Source organism: Lynx rufus, unplaced genomic scaffold, assembly GCF_022079265.1.
Source record: "Lynx rufus isolate CCGP_SWC_20201006 ecotype Redwood Valley unplaced genomic scaffold, mLynRuf1.p SCAF_4, whole genome shotgun sequence".
NCBI classification, from domain to species: domain Eukaryota; kingdom Metazoa; phylum Chordata; class Mammalia; order Carnivora; family Felidae; genus Lynx; species Lynx rufus.
In genome coordinates this window covers 27,681,488-27,701,398 of record NW_025814856.1, presented here as the reverse complement: position 1 = coordinate 27,701,398, position 19,911 = coordinate 27,681,488, and the positions used below count along the sequence as shown (strand labels likewise).

General features: G+C 38.4%; 1 protein-coding gene across 4 annotated transcripts in view; it reads left to right on the top strand.

Moving 5' to 3' along the window:
* The window catches only part of FHIT (fragile histidine triad diadenosine triphosphatase), a 1,417,053-nt gene that overhangs the window by 627,372 nt on the left and 769,770 nt on the right, over positions 1 to 19,911 (top strand). For all 4 annotated transcript variants that reach the window (XM_047097252.1, XM_047097254.1, XM_047097253.1 and 1 more), the window contains one exon: positions 7,870 to 7,989. In XM_047097252.1, coding sequence (XP_046953208.1) covers positions 7,887 to 7,989 — 103 coding nt within the window. In that variant the 5' untranslated portion in view covers positions 7,870 to 7,886. The remainder of the gene's footprint in view (positions 1 to 7,869; positions 7,990 to 19,911) is intronic.

Here is a 19,911-nt window from a genome sequence, read left to right as displayed (position 1 = left end):
TTTAGGGGTTCTGAAAGCGGGGTCTCTGGAGTCCTAGATTCCCAAGTTTGGGAAGTCCTTAAAGGTGTCTTGTCTGAATAATATCCTTTAAAGGAGATCTTGTGAGGTTCACAGTGAATTTGAGTAAGCCACTTGACTTCCCCCCTTATTCAATGTCTCTAAAATGAGGGAACTGGATCTAAGTGATCTCTGTGGGCCTTTTCTGCCTCAAATTCTAGTATTGATTTTTCTTTTGGGGGACAAGGTTAAAAGCATACGGTAGTTATTTCAGTTGGACGTTAACATCACATTGGAAAGCAAACCAGGAAGAAACCTGATCTACCCTGAAGTGAGCTGTTGTCATCTCCCATTGTTAATGGTTGGGAAATTTAACATTTTAGAGCTTTTGCTTTTGTGCCCATTGAACCTTATTTCACTGCAAATTAGGCTGCCTATCTAGCCCTATCAGAAAATGACTGATCAAATCCACTGAGTCACAAAATTAAATGTGAATAGTCAATAGAGACCTTTTCGTTACTTCCTTTCTCTGTACTATGTTTTGAAGACAGAGTTCTAAAAATAACGTGATGCTACTGGCTGCTGTGAATTCTAGGAGATAGGCAGAGACAGGTTGCAGGAAGTAGAGAGGTTAAGAGAAGGTACGAATAACTTCCACAGCAGAAATGATGGAAAATAGAGACTGATTTAACACATTGAAGGCACATATCTTTAGTTCAAGATAACAGATGTTATTATTAAGGAATATAAGTTAAAGAATTGGCTAAAAATATAAGACCTGGGGTTTTCATTAACATGCTATTATTTATAAACAGGCAAATGCAGGTCTCAGTCACTGTTGCTGGAGTCAGCCTTCTATTTCTGTCTTAGCTGAGGCTGCTAATAAGTCTAAGGGCCTAAACATTGGGCTGAGGTCCTTAACTCAGTGCTTGGTTTTCTGGATGCCAGTAGCTGTCATCTCCATATTTATTAAGAAACCGAGATCCTGGGAGATGATTTTCTCCAGGAATTCAACAGAAGATTGGTACATCCAGTCTTCTTGTTTGATTAAAAAAAAAATCAGCAATTTTACTTTCGCTTAAAATACAATTGCTTTTGGTCATCTTCATGTGAGAGGAGAGTATTTAATATTTATCTCAGCCTTGCAGACAGTTTGAGATTCTAGAGATGCAGGAATCTTCCCATCACACAGTATTGGCTCTTAGCCATTTCTCTACTTGTGTTCCTCTTATAGTTGCTGGAGTGTTCCTTTTCTACTGAAATTAAAACTTGAGGAAGCATGTCTTTTAACAGCACAAATGGGCAGAATTTTACCACAATTAAAGAAGAAGCTGAATTAGATTTGGGTAAAGAGGTAAATAGTACCACTTTTGGTAATATTTCTTGTGACATAGATGCGCTTTACTTACACCATCAGCCACTGTTTTCAGATGAGATCTCTGAGGGTACAAATAAAGCTCCAGCATATCAGTAACTATATGAAATTACAATGCTATATTATTTCAATGCCTCAGAAGGTGGACTTGAGAAGGATGGGGAAGCTATCTGAAAGAGACCTAAGGGGGTAAGAATATGCCATGGGACTTAGAGATTGATCTGCATTTATAATGGGAAATTGAGCATTAGTTTAGACTATAATAAGAATAGCCTCTATTGACACTTGTACCCCAATGTTTACAGCAGCACTTTCAACAATAGCCAAAGCATGGGAAGAGCCCAAATGTCCATCAACTGATGAATGGATAAAGATGTGGTCTATATACATAATGGAATACTACTTGGCAATGAGAAAGAATAGAATCATGCCATTTGCAGCAATGTGGCTGTAACTGGAGGGCATTATGCTAGGTGAAATAAATAAGAGAAAGACAGATATCCTATGTTTTCCTCATATGTGGAACTTGAGAAACTTACTAGAAGATGGGGGGAAGAGAAGGGGAAAAATAATTTGAAACAGGGAGGCAAACCATAAGAGACTCTTAAATACAGAGAACAAACTGAAGGTTGATGGGGAGGGGCAGGGTAGAGGGGGAAATGAGTGATGGGCATTGAGGAGGGCGCTCGTTGGGATGAACACTGGGTGTTGTATGTAAGCGATGAATCCTGGGAATCTATCCCCGAAACCAAGAGCACACTGCACACACTGTATGTTAGCCAACTTGACAATAAATTATACTAAAAAAATAAATTAAAAAATTAAAGAATAGCCTCTACTGAATGAAATAGGATGTATAATTTTCATATCCACGGGAAAAAAATTGACCTAGTCAGTGGAAGGTAGGAAGGAAAATAAAGTGAAGCAAGAAGAAGATGAAAACAAAAGTGAAATAGGATGTTCCAAATAAGCTCAAAGAATAATTGGCATAAATGCATGAGGTTAAACTAATCAAGGTAGGTTGTTCCATGGATGGAAACTAAATGCTGTATTATTTATAAAGTACATTTAAAAGGACACAGTCTAATGATAAGGGGATCCCCGCAAGCTCAATGTTTGGCTCAAGTAATTAGAGTGACTGTGACATGGTAAATCTGAAGAAATAAGGAAAGGGAAACAAAAAAAAAAAAACAGGGGAAACAAACATAAGAGCAGAAAATAAGCAGTAATAGAGAAAATTAATAAAAGCAAAGAACGGAAAGAAAAGGTTCTTTGAAGCTTAATAGGTAAGATATAAATCCCAGGATGACCGATAAAAATATATATGTTATGAATAGGTACAAAATAAGTAAGGTAAATACGGATTGCAGTTTCAATATGTTAAAGAGAATGTGAGTTTTTACCAATAAAGATTAATTTAGGTGAAAAAAATGATTTAGGCTAAATTTATCCTAAAAAGATGCAAGAAACCCCATAATCAGTAAGCATTAAATAAATTGTAATGCTTATCAAGACAATCTTCCCTGTAATATAAAAATAGGCCTAGACAGTTTGACAAGTAGTTCTATTTAAGTCTCAAGGAACAGAAAATCCTTGTTTATAAAACTTCTTATTGAACAGAGAAAAGCCAACCTATAAGTTGGATTTCTTTTTTAGACAAAAACGAGGTTAAAAAGTATTGGCTAACTTAGGACATGATAAAACACTAAGATTCAAATCCAGCAGTGTATTAAAAAATAATTTGACTAAGTGTAATTTTTTAAAAGGTGAAAGGATGTTTTAGCATTTAAAAGTGTTACTGTAATTTATCACATTAATGACAAAGAATAAGAAGTTGTGTGATCAATGACAAAGGGATAAAAATTGTTAAAACTAAGTTTTTTCTCTTTTAAAGAATCAGCCCTTAGCCAACTTAAAATAGAGATTTTTTTTTAGCCTGATAAAGTCTTTGTACTAAAAAAGTATGGCAGACATCATTCCTAGTGGATTTATACTCAAAGGTTTAAACTCATTGCTTTACCTTTCAACACATTACCAGATACCACACCAGTGCAGCAAGATAAAAAAAAAACAAAAAAAAAAACACAAAAGCAGAAAGATTGAAGTGAGAGAGGTAATTGTCATTATTTCTAAGGAAAATCATTTATATAGGAAACCAAAAAGAATCAGCAGAAACTATTAGTAGCAATCCAAGGGTTCAGCTAGGTTGCCAGCTTGGAAGGGCAACATATAAAAATCAATAGCTTTCCTCTGTATTGGGAATAACCAATTATAAACTATGATGATGATAAGATATCATTTATAATAGTGACATAAACTAAAAGCTATCTAGGAATAAATCTAAGAAAGAATTCATAAAACATATAAGGGAAATTTAAAACCCTATTACAAGAGTTTTATTATGGTATTATAGAACGTAAAAGCAGCATTCATAAATGGATTGATTGAATATTATGAAGGTGTAGCACTTCCTCCATTAAAATTTAAATTCAGTGTAATTCCAATCAACATCTCAGGAATAATTTCTTTTCATGGGGCAGACCTGAATCTATAATTTATATGGGAGAATAAAGATAAGGATTTTTTTTTCTTACAAGGCATTAACATTATACAACAGAAGTTGGCAAATTACAGCCCACAAGCCTAGTCCAGGCTGCCACCTGTTCTTATGAATAAAGTTTTATTTGGACACATCCACATCCATTTACTATGTATTGTCTTTGGCTGCTTTTATTCTGCCATAACAGGGATGAGTGGTTAGAACAGACTGTGTGGCCGGCTGAATCTGGCCCTTTAGAGAAAAAATTTGGCATCCCTGTTCTTCAGCATTTGGCATAGAATCACAATATCTTAAGTACAGACTCCTCCCTTTACACATAAGGGAATTTGGTGTAATCATTCCCAGCAATTGGTGTTAGGAAACTGTTTCACAAAAGGAAAAAATTAAACCATTTTCATATTTTATACCAGAAGCAAAGTTTCAAGTAGATGAAATACCTGTTAAAACTATAAAGCTGATAGACAAAAATTTAAGATATTATTTTGGTAACCTTATAGTGGAGACAGGTTTGTTACATAAGATTCACAGGGCACAACCATAAAAAGAAAATTGATCCATACATCAAAATGAATGCTTCCTATTTAATGTATCATATGATAGGAAAACTAACAGATGGTGAGAATATAATTGTCATGTTTAATAGGCCAAGATCCATATTTAAATATACAGGGGGCTCTGAAAAATCAGAAAATAGAAGGGAGGAAACCACTACAAAAGGGCAAAGTATGAATTGGTAATTCAAGAAGGAGAAATATGTACTTATACATACTACACTAGAGACAAAAGTAAAGGATTCCATTTTGTCTATCATACCAGTAAAAGCTACCTAATCAGATACTCTCAAGTGCCGGCAAGAATGTGAGTAAATAGAAGACTAAACATACTGATGCTGGGAATGCAGACTGGTGCTTCTATTTTAGAAAATCTAAATATTAAAACCAAATAATGGGACTCTAGCCTAGATACCCAGGGAAATCTATGTAAGGGTGGTCATCTGTGATATTTGTGGTTCAAGATTGGAGATAAGCTAGTCCTTTGGCACTAGAGGGAAAACTACAATGTAATCCAGTGAGAGGGAATAGGCATTGGGAAGGAATGAATTACGCGTACCTAGAGCACCATGAATGAGTCTCTAAAACAGTGTTGAGGGGAAAAAAAAAAGGCAGAGTGACATTTAAAGCATGATATGATTTATATACAAATTAAAAAAAAAACATGCAGGAGCCCTATGTATTTTTGACATGGCAATATTTATAAAAATGCAATTAAGATTATAAACAATACATTAATCATGAAAAAGTGAAGCTCTGTGGTTGAAAGAATGGAACTGGGCATAGAGGATGAAGGAGAAATGATGAGAAAAATGAAAACCAAATGAAGAGTTTTTCATGGACTCTAAGTAGGGGCTTATCAACTAGAGCCTGTGCTGAAGTCAATTCTGTACAATCATCCTTTAGAGGAAACAAATTCTGGGCACATTAGTCCTAACAGCATTGTTAGATCCAGCTTCTCAAACAATGTCACCAGGTATGGGTCTCTCTATCTTGGCTCTGCCCACCTCTCTGGATGTCAGGTGGACTCTTTTTAGTGTAACTTTTAGTTGTTTTGGTTCATGTGAGCAGATTGGCAACTCAGCAGAAAGAAAGTTCTTCCCTTTAGCATCAGCAGTAATCTTCTTGTGGATCTACTTTTTTTTCAGAGGCTCATGTTTTGTCCTGTGTCTGCTTTTGAACCAACCATGTGACAGAAGCCTAAGGATGCCTGAATCACTTTCCTGTCCCCAGAGTCAGGCAGTGGGAATAGCCCCACAAACAGAATATGGTGGTGGTGGGGGGGTATTACCCAAAGAAAAATCAGGATGGTATGGACAGAAATACAGAAAGTAGATGCTGGGCAGGCAACCTTCCCCCCACCCCCAGCAAAAACCAAGTAAGGTTAATAATAATCATAAGACACACCAAGAGCTGTAGTGGAATTGAATCAATGCTGTTTGCAGAATGACTGAAATGAAATGCCATGTTTATTTAAAAAATTGTGGGGGAAATGAAAAAAGGTTAACTCTAAACATCTGAAGCACTGCCACTTGCACGATACGTATTTCATCCTCTCCAAGGCATGAATTCATGACAAACAAATAGACTTGGAGGAAGGGCAACTATGTAATGGCTGGAATTGATTGTCTTAGAAGCAATGAATAGTGAACTTCCCATCACTGGGTATATTTATGCATAGTCTAGCCAGTTAGTTGGCCAAGATTCTGTAGGGAAGGACCCAAGGATTGGGAGAATAGTTGGGTTTGATCATGGTTCTCAATCCTTTGGGCAGCTTACTCAAGCATAGATTGCTTGGCCCTTTCCCATAGTTTCTGCTTTGGTAGGTCCAGAGTAGGAATTCAGAATTTACATTTCTTTCAAATTTTTTTTTCAACGTTTATTTATTTTTGGGACAGAGAGAGACAGAGCATGAACGGGGGAGGGGCAGAGAGAGAGGGAGACACAGAATCGGAAACAGGCTCCAGGCTCTGAGCCATCAGCCCAGAGCCTGACGCGGGGCTCAAACTCACGGACTGCAAGATCGTGACCTGGCTGAAGTCGGACGCTTAACCAACTGCGCCACCCAGGCGCCCCAGAATTTACATTTCTAAGTAGTTCCCAGGTGATGCTGGTGTTACTGGTCCAGGAAACACACCTTAAGAACCACTGGGTACATTGGTTTTCAATATCCTCATTGGCCTGTCATTTTTATTAGCTAGTTGTAAATGTTCTGAAAACCAGTATTGTATCTTTGAGGCAAACCTTCTATTTTATGTCTTAGTCCCTGACATGTGTTAGGTTCTTGCCATGTGGGCACTTCTAGATGATAGTAGATGACATTTGCATGGCCCTCTGTATCTTTTGAGTCTTTGAGAACATGAGGATCATTAAACAGTTGTACATTTGTTGGTATGCTTTGTAAAATAGTCAACCATTTACTGACATTGTCTGTTTTGTAATCTTCTGGTTTCCCATGGATTGATCTATTCTCACAGATTTATAGGAGGCTAGTTTCTGAATTGGAAAATGAGTGGTTTTCCAAGGAGGGTCTTAGTTACTCAGGAAGTAATATTGCCATGCATAAGCATAGGAATGATGGGAAACCCTTACTTGGTACCCAAATGCTAAGCACCGCATACTGATTCAGTCATATTCCACTCCCATGACTCCCCCCCCAAAAGAGAATATGAAATATTTCACAACCTGCATTAACCAGGAATTGTTCTCCTCTTGAAGTCTGTTATTTCTTTTTTCTCAAAATTTTTCCCTTCAATTTTGGAATTTTTACTAGAATAGTTCTTTGGAAGTGCTCATGTTTTGGTAGTTATTTGCTATTTCTTTTTTCTCAAAAATTTTCCCTTCAATTTTGGAATTTTTACTAGAATAGTTCTTTGGAAGTGCTCATGTTTTGGTAGTTATAGGCAAGGTCAAACGGTGTTTGTACCTTTTCTAAATTGCTTTTACATAAATAAAGATGAAACCATTTGAGAAAAGCATTTAGGAATTAAATGGTTTATAGTCCATGCTTAACAATTAAAAATTTCAGCTTAGCAAAAATGATGAAATGAATGGATAAAAATAACCTGACAGGTGGAACCTAGTAACTTTGGGTTAAGGTGACTACTTGAATTACAGAGGGATTTAAGAAGACTGTTTCGTTGTCCTTGTGCAAGCTTCTGCTTAAAAACAATCAAGGCAACACTGGGCAAGGAGAGGAGAGTATTTTAGGAGGATTTGCCAAGAATCCATCTTAGTGGACTTAAATGGGGAACAGCTTCAGTGATTTCTACTTTGCAACTAACAATCTGTAGTATTGGAATTTGCTTTTTTTAGAGTTGTATATAGTCTGAGTTTCTCATCTGAATTTTACAAATTCTCATTTCCTAAATCATCTTCTCTTTCAGGTTTCAACCGTGAGGAAATGTCATTCAGATTTGGCCAACACCTCATCAAGCCCTCTGTGGTTTTTCTCAAAACAGAACTGTCCTTTGCTCTTGTGAACAGGAAACCTGTGGTACCAGGACGTATCCTTTTTGTTTTGTTTGGTTTGGTTTTAAGAGAGGAAAAATAAAATGCCTCTGAACTTAACAGACCAGAGGATTGCAGCATTGGCTTCCAATGTCGGTCTGAAAAAGAAAAGGGCTCTGCCTTCCTCCCCCTTTGGAGAAACCAGGTAAGATGTTGCATTTATTCCGAATCCAGTTGGTGGCACCAGTAATATGCTTGATCAATGTTGCAGAACTTTCTGAAAAGAGTTGCTTAGCAACCGTGGCTTTGGAGGTGAATTTTTACTTGACCTTTTCACTATAGTAGCTGTGTAAATAAATAGGTGCTTCTAAAGTGGGCCTAGTGAATATCATGGGTACTTTGTTTTCAGTTATCAGTAGCAAATCTTAATAGTAAGATAGAGATTGGCTGGCACTTTTGTGATGTGGAAATAAGGTATTACCTAAGGATTTGTGATTGACTTGGTGTCTTTACCTTTTAGGGATCATTCTAGCAAATTCATATACCTCAATATACCTAACAAAATAGTCATTTTCATTTTAGGATCTGAAATAGCATTTTTTTTTTTCTTGGAGAGCATCCCAGCTTCTGGATGGTCATCCAGTATCATTGGTGGTAGAGTTTTATTTCTCTCTGACCATTGACTTGTTGTCTTTCCTGCTGCTGACTTCATTGGAAGCTTTATTCTTTGCAGCGGGAGCAGCAGGAATTGGTGAAATGTTCTGGAGTTATTTTTGTGTTTGCTTAGAGTGTCACTCGTGACTGTGTGCAAATGACTTTTGTACTGATGCTTTAGAGTTATTTTTTTCTCTTTCCCTCTAATTTAATTTACTATGCAGAGGGCAATAAAGTATAAAATTTCACATTTTAAGATAATAAACATTTTCCACACTAAGACATGATTTTACTTTGAAATAAATGTCTCTGTAATTTTGAATCTATAAGTATCTCAAGATTTTTTTTCCAGAGTAAATTAAAATTGTGTGTGTGTGTATATGTATGTATGTGTGTATATATATATATATATATGTATGTATATATATATACACACACACACACATATATACATATATATATATATATATATATATATATATATATATAATTTTTTTCCCCTATGGGAATTTTCAAAGTGTGTGAGAACTTCAGGAATAATCTCCTTTCTGGGCCATATACCTGATGTAACATTGAAAAAAAACACAAATAAGAAAAAAAGCACCAAAAGAGAATTGTGATTTTATGGTAGACACCCGGATTCCTTGAATTTAATTTTGACTAAATAAATTATGTACATTTATAAAACTAATGATAACAGCAATAAACTACTAATACAAATTACTTCTTGATATTTACCTTTAAATTTATAAAAATAGTCTAAATTATAAATGGTAAATATTTAAAAATATTATTTCTTGTCTACTGAAGTAAAAACAAAAGCTGGAATGGTTCAGGAAAGTCCTATAAAAAAAGAAAAATTTTCAAGCTGTATGTCAATTTTATATGGAGTTCTTCTAAGAGACTTTGAAGTTCTTAAAATGACAGAAGCATTTTATTTTTTCGTTTGATTCTGCTGCAAGTTTGTGGTTGTCTTTTTCCTCTGTGGATTTTTTTTTTAATGGTTGAGCATTCTGGTGTCAAAAGAATATGGTTGAAATGCCATATCTCTTTGAGTGCCAGCTTTAATTGACTTTTATCTTCTATCAAAGAGGGGACCTGGGATGAAAATGTGATTTTAGATGAACAAATTTTAATACCTTGCCCTGGAAGGTTGCAGAGTTGTACTGCTTTTTTAATGGTTAATAATAGAATGAATTTAGCTTTGTAATTTTTTTTAACTCATATCTTGATGGCAGAAAACTTGATTTTCATGGTCTTTCTAACAAATTTTGTCAGGTGTGATGCAAGATATAGGTCATAGACATGCTTGTACTTCAGTTGAGGTGTCTGCCTCTAGGAAAATGCACAAGCTGAATAGTGAGCCGTTAGTAAATGATGACTAGTCTTTTTCCAGATGGCACTGGAGCTGCTGTTTTGGAAATGGGTCCTGGTCAGTTCTCCTATCTTTGAGTAAATGCCAGGGACACGAGGGACGTCGCATTAAAGTGAGCAAACCTCAGTTTGCTTGGAAGGTAGCAAGAAGGAGCCGACCCTTTCTGAGGATAACAGAACCAGGACATTTTTATAATCTGTATATTGAGTGAGGCATTTCATATCTGCAGGGTTGAAAGGGGTCTCAGGACCAGTAGATAATGTATTCAGACAATCCTTTTTATATGATGATTTTGTGATTTTTTTTTTATTTTTTTACTTTACCTTTGTAAACTCGGCTAGGTGACAACGGTGAGAAGAATCTTAATACATTACTCATTCGCCTGCAGAAAGCGATATTCTTTTGTCTTGTGATTTGGGAATTGAAGCTGTGGATAGCTCTGCCCACTCACATTTCATAAAATAAATGGTGAGATGTCTGCAGCGGGCTTTAATCTTCCCCCAGTGCTCTGTTCTGTCTGCCCTAGGTGAGCCCCTTGGTGTGGGTGTCCTAAGTCGTACAGCATCTTGAACCCTCTCTGCTCCTGGACTTCTCTCCAGCCCACACATCATTCAGACCATGGCTCCCAATTCTATCTTTCTCCTTCCTAGTCCCTTGCAAACTACTAGTGAATATAATGAATGTTTTTTTTTTTTTTTAAGGAGAAAGTCCAAACTCTTTAGCATAATCTTCAAAGATTTTCACTATTCTTTTTTTTCATTTTTAATGTTTATTTATTTCTGAGAGAGAGAGCATGAGTTGGTCAAGGGGCAGAGAGAGAGAGAGAGAGAGAGAGAGAGAGAAACACACAGAACCCGAAGCAGGCTCCAGGCTCTGAGCTGTCAGCATGGAACCCGCCACGGGGCTCGAACTCACAAACTGCGAGATCATGACCTGAGCTGAAGTCGGACACTTAACCGACTGAGTCACCCAGGTGCCCCTAAAAGATTTTCACTATCTTGACTCAACCTTCCCCCTTTACAACTATTTCCTAAACAGGTGTTGTATTTCCTTTCACCATGTTCCCCACCCCTGGCCACCTTTACCCTGCCTTTCTCTTCGAGATGAGATCCTACCCATCCTTTTTTGTTTCAACTAAAATGTTCTGATACCCGCCTTGCCCTCTCAGGAAGTAAATGTGTGGTCCTCTCTGTGACCCTTGACTCCTTATTTGCATGTCGATTCATGCAGCAGTTTATTACAGAGCTCCTGCTCTGTTCCAGGCATTGGGCCAAACACTTACCCAGTCTGCCTCGTGTCAGAACTATGTGCATTCTTGTTTGTCTCTGTGCAGAGTCCTTCGTTCCTGGAAAGGGGTGGGGCAGGAGCTCTTACACGTCTTTTTCCTCAGCATCCAAAGTACTATCCTGCCTGAATTTTAAGTGAAGCTGTAATCATCAGGAGCATATGGATCATTTCGATTGATGGAGCGGGACAACAAGGGTCCATGGAAATCCTGCCTTTTCAGTATGCCCAAGCACCAGCCAAATCTTGTTCCCATTTTATTCCAGATCTTTTAGTATCCTATTAAAGCTATATTTTTTCCAACTTTCCCCTCCTGCTTTGTCAGTTGGAATCTTGTTTACATGTCTGTGTTACAAGGGTACAGTTAAGTCTAAAAGTGGTGAATGAATTGATGGCCAATGGAAAAAGATTTTTTTTTTGCCTGTTAGTTTTCAATGGACAAGTCTGTATTTTAAGGGCAGTATATTGGCATCTTTACATAAATGGGAAATTATTATTTTGTATTTATGATGATTTTCTTTTTAAAAATTTTTTTTTCAACATTTATTTATTTTTTTTGGGACAGAGAGAGACAGAGCATGAACGGGGGAGGGGCAGAGAGAGAGGGAGACACAGAATCGGAAACAGGCTCCAGGCTCTGAGCCATCAGCCCAGAGCCTGATGCAGGGCTCGAACTCACGGACCGGGAGATCGTGACCTGGCTGAAGTCGGACGCTTAACCGACTGCGCCACCCAGGCGCCCCATGATGATTTTCTTTTTAAAGAGTATTCAGGTGGCCTTTGGGGAATGTGCCATTCATGAGACTTGTAAATGTCATCTTTGAACTTGTGTCCTCTCTAACATTTTGCTCCCTCTCCCCAAACCTTTTTTTCTTAGGACTTTGCTCACTGACTTTTTCATACCTTTCAGAAGAGGAAAAGAACTGTTAGATCAGGGGCCAAAGGTAAACTTTTGAAGCAAGACTATTGGCTTCATTCTCAAAAGACCCACTCGAATCCCTCCTTGTCCCCACCGAAAGCAAATACTTCTGCTTGTCGCAAACAGTGTTTAAAGCTGATTGAACAGGCTTTGGCCTCTGTGGTGCAACACTCAAGAAGGAAATGTCAGAATGTCTTTAATCCATTAATTTCTTGTTCCTGGAAAATGCTTTTCAGAGTGTCTTGGTGAGAGAACAGAATCATTTTGGAGATTGCATCTTAAGAATTCTGTAGTGAACATTTTATTCATGGACCTCAGTGCAGTCCGGCTATTGTTCATGGCTTAAGTAAATTTGAGCCAGTACGGTTAATACTTCTCCGTACCCCGTTCCCTTGCATTGTGCTACATCTCCCTCCCATCTTGAGCATGAAAAATGAATTTGAGTATTAGTGGAATCCATTTAGAGACTGGGGCTTTTATGGTAAGTAAAATTATTCATTTGTTATGTCCTGGTGTTTTCAGCAGACTGCGTATTGATCTTTGGATTGCTATTCAGAATGGCAGAAGGGGCCCTAATGTAAGGGAACACGGCGACGTTTGTGAACGGGTTGAATGCAGTGTGTAATGACAGAGATAAACCTGGCTTGCTGGCCATACTCTATTATACAAATCATTTGTCAACAGTTTATTGGATCAGTTTTTAAAAAGAGCAGGTTTTTCCAAACAGGAGCATTGCACACGGAATGTTATCAAGTGCAGACACTGTTTGGATGATGCATTGAGGATAGCTTTATAAAGTGCATTTGTGAAGAATTAGACTATGTCCCTTGAAAGATATTTCTGCTGAATGTTAGAAACAAAAGTTGGGCACAATGGAAATTGTTCTCTAAGGTCCAAGTTTAATAGGTAAAAAAGAAAACTCTGGCAAATGTCTTTTAATATACGATTTTACCTTTCCAAGCAAGCAATGGGAAGTTGTCTGTTTTTAGACTATTGCCGTGTTGAGTTCTCCTGAAGCAAATGAACAAATAATAAAAATAGCTTCATTACTTAACAGTGCTTCTTACGGAATGGATGCTATAGATAAAAGTGCCCTTTTAGTTCTTCCATAAAAATCAGAAATATTTGTCATTTCCTGAGTAGGTTGTAATCTTGTGAATTTCTTTAATTGTTCAGGAAACTGCAGTTATTAGCGATCTGATGATCTTTCATTTCTCAAAAGAGTTTCTTTTTAAACCTTCCTGTGCAAATAAAATAAGCACAGGCACTATTTTAATATCCTTATTACTAAAGATAGTTTTTCTTTCTTAAAATTTCCCTCAGTGTGTCTTTCCCCCCCTCCCACCCCCCCACCCCCACCCTGTGCATGCCTGTCTTGTATTAGCTAGCTTAAAGTACTCTTAGAGAGACATTCAAGGGCAATCTTGCTGTCCTTTGTCCTGAGCTGCAGTGGGACAAGTTGGTTTTCTTACAGTCATATTTTTCTTTATTTTGCAGGTTATTGTGTTCAAGAATTCTGCATGTGGCAGTGGTTGTTCAGTTAGAACAATTCTGTTTCTGTGGGAAAGGTTCCCGTATAAATGTTTACCTACCTTTGGGTTGGTAGCTAGAAAGAGTCTTTGATGGCATTGGTCAGCAGGGACAAAGGAAGCTCTTGGATGCTTTTATCATTCACTGTGTTGACTAATCTCTTTTTTCAAGCATCTAGAACCAACCACAGATGATCTTGGCAACCCTCATTGCAAGACAAACCTTGTGTGACCCTCATCCATCTTGACTGGTCATCTGAAGAATTACTGCACAAAGAGCACATGCATTTTATCTCAGATGCCACTTCTTTGGTTGGTAATTAGCTCACAGTGTTAAGGATGATTCTGAGGCTACATGCAGGGTCAGTGGGTAGTAATTGTCTTGGGTACCAGAGGAGAAAGAGGAATGCTCCTTGCCAAGTTGTGCCTCCCCCAGGTTTATTTTTCGTTCCTGGAGCTGAGACTGGTGTCTTTGTTTTTATTGTAGACACAATGATGGATTGTTGGCACCTGATACTGAAGGAATTAATAGATGCTTTGTATGTGTGCAGGGAACGTTTGAAATCGGATGGAAAACAATGTGTGGATTTTATATCCTTTGTCCTGGCCCATTCAAACCAAGGTGACTCACCCATGAAGCGGTGGATGTAAAGCATGTGCAGATTGGTCTCTAGACCTCATCCTGGCCTCTTCCTACTGTCAGTGGTCTCTCCCTGGCTCCTTGCTGAGTGCTGGCTGATGAGGATATGCATATGGTGGCCTTGTGGTTCACTTGGCTCCTCTTCTGAGTGATTTTCCTTCACCTTGACCTCTTCTTTATAATAGGATTTACCTTCTAGCTTCAGGCCCTGCTGTGAATGGGGTGAAATGGGCAGGTCTGACCATGGTTATGCATTAATGGAGGGAAATGCAACTGGCTTTTTGAGTAGAGCTTTTAGGAGGTTGCTGCATTCTCTCAGAATTGCACAAAGCCTATAGAATCACTTTCACCACCAGAAAAAGATATCTTTACAATCTGCCTGTCGATATAAAATAGAACTCTGTTGGTATGTGAGCACAGGGAGGGGCGGGGGAGGACAGTATGAGGGGTGCTCTGTTTCCAGCTGTAGCAAATGGTAGGATGGTAATTATAGGTATTAAAATAACACTTTGAATATTTCTCATATTAGTTGCAAAAATGAATATCCTATAACAGGACAAGCCATTTCCCATTTCTATTTGTTTCTATGTGAAACTTTCCCCAGGTAATTTTAAATCATCACGGTTAACAATTACTGAACTCTGTTCATTATATTCCAGGCATGTTTTTGACCTGCTTCCTATGCAAGCCATCAGATTGTGAGGAACAGGGAAAGGCTGGCCACGGTGTTGCCAGCCTCACACTTGTAACAGAACATAATTAGAAGTAATGAATGAAATAATACATCATTATTCATAAGAAATGTCACGTAATTAACTTAAATAATGCAAAATATATTCTAATTTCCATTTGGAATGAAAATAGATTTGTTGGAACATCAGTAGGCAGTTAATGTTTATCCTATATTTTCATACACATATCAAAACTGTTAAAATCTATTGAAGGAATAAACATGGATTTTCCACAACACAATAAGTCAAGATGGCTTTCTTTTGCTAATAGAGTCTTATGTATATTCCTCATTTATTATATATGTAGTTTGTATATATGTTCAATTTTTAGAATTAGCATAATTTATATTTATTGCGAATTAATGATCTAATTTATTTACTTAGCTTCCATTTCTTCTCTCAGACTAATTGACTGAAAAAATAACTATAAATTTGCAAATAGCTCTTGGGCACAAATTCTAAATGGGCCTTATCCTGGGAACTCTCTACAATAGTAGATCTTGGAACTAGTTTTGTGTTCTAAATTATTTCCTGGGATTTCTCCTATAGGCTTTAAATGTGCCTCAGGAGTCTTGGTTTGGCTTAGATGTAGCCACGGTTGGGGCTCAGGATGTGGGTGGATATGTCTTAGGCAGAGGCATTATTTTCATATGCAAACAATTAGTATGACACATGGCACTGACCAATGTCAGCGTAGTTCTTGGAAACTCTCTGCTGTGTCAAACATCAACCTGTCAATTTCTGTATTGTGGAGAGGTCTGGGGAGCCCCAGGGGAGGAGGCAAAGAGGAAGGAGCAACATGCAGGGGATAGTACATACAGAAGGGTTTTGAGAGTTTAATAACAGGAATGGACCTGCCAGTGGCCATGTCTCAGTGACAGCCCTGGTTGTAGAGAGATGAAGACTGATAGGAGGAAGCTGCTGTTAGACCCTTTGACTCAAACCTGATATTTGTTCTTCAATACCATTGAGTCCAGCAGAATCACAGGTTTACCAATAAATTAAAAACAACAGAATTCAGGGGCATCTGGGTAGCTCAGTCCGTTGAGCATCCAACTCGATTTTGGCTCAGGTTATGATCTCACAGTTTGTGAGGCTGAGCCCCATTGGGCTCTGCATTGACAGAGCCACGCCTGCTTCTGATTCTCTCTTTCGCTCTGTCTCTGCTCCTACCTCATTTGCCTATGTGCTCTCTATCCCTCAAAAATAAATACATAAGGGGGACCTGGGTGGCTCAGTCAGTTAAGCATCTGACTTGGGCTCATGTCACAATCTGACAAATTGTGAGTTGGAGTCCCATGTCGAGCTCTGTGCTGACAGCTCAGAGCCTGGAGCCTGCTTTGGATTCTGTGTCTCCCACTCTCTCTGCCCCTCCCCTGCTCATGCTCTGTCTCTGTCTCTGTCTCAAAAAAATGAATAAAACATTAAAAATAAGTAAACATTAAAAAAAACTATTCTAAAAACAAAACGAGAAAACAGAGTTCTTTATTTCAAATGACCACCTTCCTTACATGACCTGGCAGTTCTCTAAGAACAATTTAGGGTAAAGCTTAACCTATAGCAGGAGGAGACTGAGATAGTGTCCTATTTCTCCTGTGTGCATTTGTAGTAGGGCTGAAAAGCGTATATACACATATACAACTTCATAATATCTTTTGTTAAAAATATTTTGGAAATTAATTAAACTTAAATAATAAATTATGATGAGTAATGCATTTTTGGAGTTGCTACTTTGTTTTGTCCTTGTTGACCAATGAGCAGTTGAAATGGGAAGGTTGAGTCTCAGGCCAATGGTGGTTCTACTAGATGGAAGTGAGGACTTCACCTGGGACTCTTGAGCCTCACTGTGTCCTTCTCTCCACCCCCTCTAGCTGCCATCCCATGAGCAGAAAACCTTTTTGTATCATTGGTTAGGTGCTATAAGGAGTTATTTTCCCCAGAGTCTAAAACCTTCCCTATTACTCCTCCTTTCTATGGCTATGTTGTTGTAAATGTATTCTCTGCCACTTGTATTTCTCACTGACATTTTGGTGGCTTTGTTGTTTAGGTGTAATCATCATTATCATTTAAGAATAGGACTAACCTTGGTGAATTCTGCAGTGCTGGTGTGGGAGGACAGGTGGTCTAGCTTGTCTAGCTGTATTTTGCTCCTAGGTAAAATGAGTCCAGGAGGAGCAAAACTCATCTGGCTCTCTAATTATTCTGTTTTCTAATAGCTTTTGAAATGGCTGTACTTATCAAGAGATCTTTTCATCTTTAAGATTTATTTCCAGTTCAACAGATTTGTAGGAAATAAGACTTATCTGTTGAGTGCTAATACTTTAACAGTAAACCACGATCCCTTTCCATTCACCAAAGATGATTGCTTTAAAATTTGTTAAATAAGATATGTCAGGATAAAATAAATCAACAGAAATTACATTAAAATCTTTAGAGTGTTTCTCATGCAGACGGGTAGAATACTAGTTAGTATTTTCTATTCTGTTTGGAAACCAAATGACCCCTAGAAGCTTTTTTCTCATGGAGCTGTATCTTCAGTAAAGTCATTGAAATTCAGGAATAGAACAGACATTCACTGAGACTTTTCACATTGTCCTAGAATATGAGCAACTAGAGCCCAAACAGAAAGGCTGACAATCCTCCTGGAGAGCTACTCATGTATGAGAGAGAGCCACACTCACTTTACTAAGGGGTAGCAGCAGAACCAGACCTACCATGTTGAGCCACACTTCCATGCTGCCAGACTATGTAAGAGGAGAATCAGTGAGGGGAAAGATACAGCCAGATGGAATGAAGAATTCCAGAGGACTCTTCTCCCTCTAGATGACTCTTACTGCCCATGAAAGTCATGAGCAGAATGTAGCTCAAAGACCCGAGCTGGATGATTTCAACAAAAGGGTGCTGCCATTTTGTTCCCTGGCTGGATGCTGAGCTATGGAACCTGCAGGCTATAGAGACAACTGCTATGGGATAGGAGTGTGGTACAGGTACAGGATAGGCTCCTTAGGAGAACTTCCCATCTACTCTATAGAGTTTGGGATTACACATGAGCACAGACCAGTGCCTGCCTCTCATTTGCTTCTGAATGGGGCAAGGATGGGAAGAGCCTTTTTGGAATGGCCTATAGTAGAAGGTAAAAAAGGGATTGAGGAGTAATATTCCTGAGAAGAAGATGGAAACAGCTTTTCTACCACACTCCTGTTGTCTGGAGCCCTTGGAAGAAACATATAAGCAATTCAGCAGGTCCCTTGGTCCTGCACAGAACCATGAATGCCAAAGTAGTGGGCATGTGCCACAAGGGTGCTCAGGTAGATATTGGCATAACTGAGGCACTGACCTGTCGAGAAATGTGACTGGGTCATATACCACTGACAGTGTTGTAAAGACATGCTGTCTTTTTTTGAATGGACCCTCAGAAGCAGATAAAGTGACAGTAGAGCTTGAATACCTTTCCAGAAAAAAAAAAAATCAGCTTTGAACTATGTTGAGACCCATATATTTGCAAAAGCTCCCACCAGATGGAACTGGAGCTAGACTCGGGATACCAGCCTTTTACCTGCTGACAACCAGTTACCTAAGACCATGCTGCCTCTAAAATCAGAGTAGCTCAGCCCCAGAATGGGGAAAAAGTTGGAAGACAGCTCAAAGTAGTCAAGGTTGCCGCTCAAGCCTGTCCTTAATCTGAGACTGGACAGATACTTTTAATTCTGAAAAGTGAGTGCAGAGTGACAGATTCTGCCAAAACCTTGCTAAGGGTCTGGGAAGGGATTCTATGTAGCATGATTAGAAGAGCAATAACAAGGAATATGAGCACAACACGTCTTTGCCCACCCCACCCCAACCAGAGTTGAGATTCTTCAGTCACTGTTTACACAAGTAAAGTGGTAACATAAATCTTTAAAAAAGGTGATTTATCAGTTAATACCATGTTAGATAGTAGTATGTGATCTGTTGATGGCCTTAATTCCTAGGAACAGAATCTTGAGTATAGTAGATGGTTAAGAAATATTTATGGGAAAATATTACTTTTGTTTCAAAACAGGTTGATTAGGTAAAAGAGCATTCAATTACTTAACAGGTATGTCTGATGGGATCGGTAGGGGATTTTCAGAGTGTCCTTAATTAGCCAGTGAAGGCTTGCTATATGCCAAGTTTTATTCCTTCTGTTTTTCAATTCTAGTCTTAATATGGTACACTCTTGATTTGAAGTATCAGTCTAAGGATTGAATGCTACTGGACTGTTCTACATGATAACAGCCAGAATGAGCCTATTAAACATCTTGAATCCATGTCACGTCTCTGCTTATGGCTTCCTGTTTGCTTCCAACTAAAGTCAGTTATACAGTGATCTACAAGATTCCTACATAAGTCTTCCATCTGTCCCCCACCACCAACCATTATCCTTTGATTTCATCTACTGTCATCATCCTTTAGTGATTTGAATGGTGACCTCCAAATGGTATGTCTGTCTTAATCTCCTAAACCAGTGAATATTACCTTACTTGGAAAAGGGTCTTTGCAGAGGAAATGCAGTTAAGAATTTTGAAATAAGATCATCTTTAGGGTGGCACATGTCCTAAATCCAGTGGCACACGTCCTTAGTGACACAAGGGTGGGGACTGCACAGAGCAGAGGAAGCATTAACGTGACCAGGGAGGCAGAGGGAAGAGTGGTGTGGTAGAAATCAAGGGATGTTGGTGGCCACCGGAAGCTGGGTGAGGCGAAGAACAGGTTCTCCCCCGGAACTGCCAACACCTTGATTTCAGACTTCTGACTTCCAAAATAGCGAGAGAGTCCGTTTCTTTTGTTTTCAGCTACCAGTTTGTGGTAATTTGTTACAGCAGCC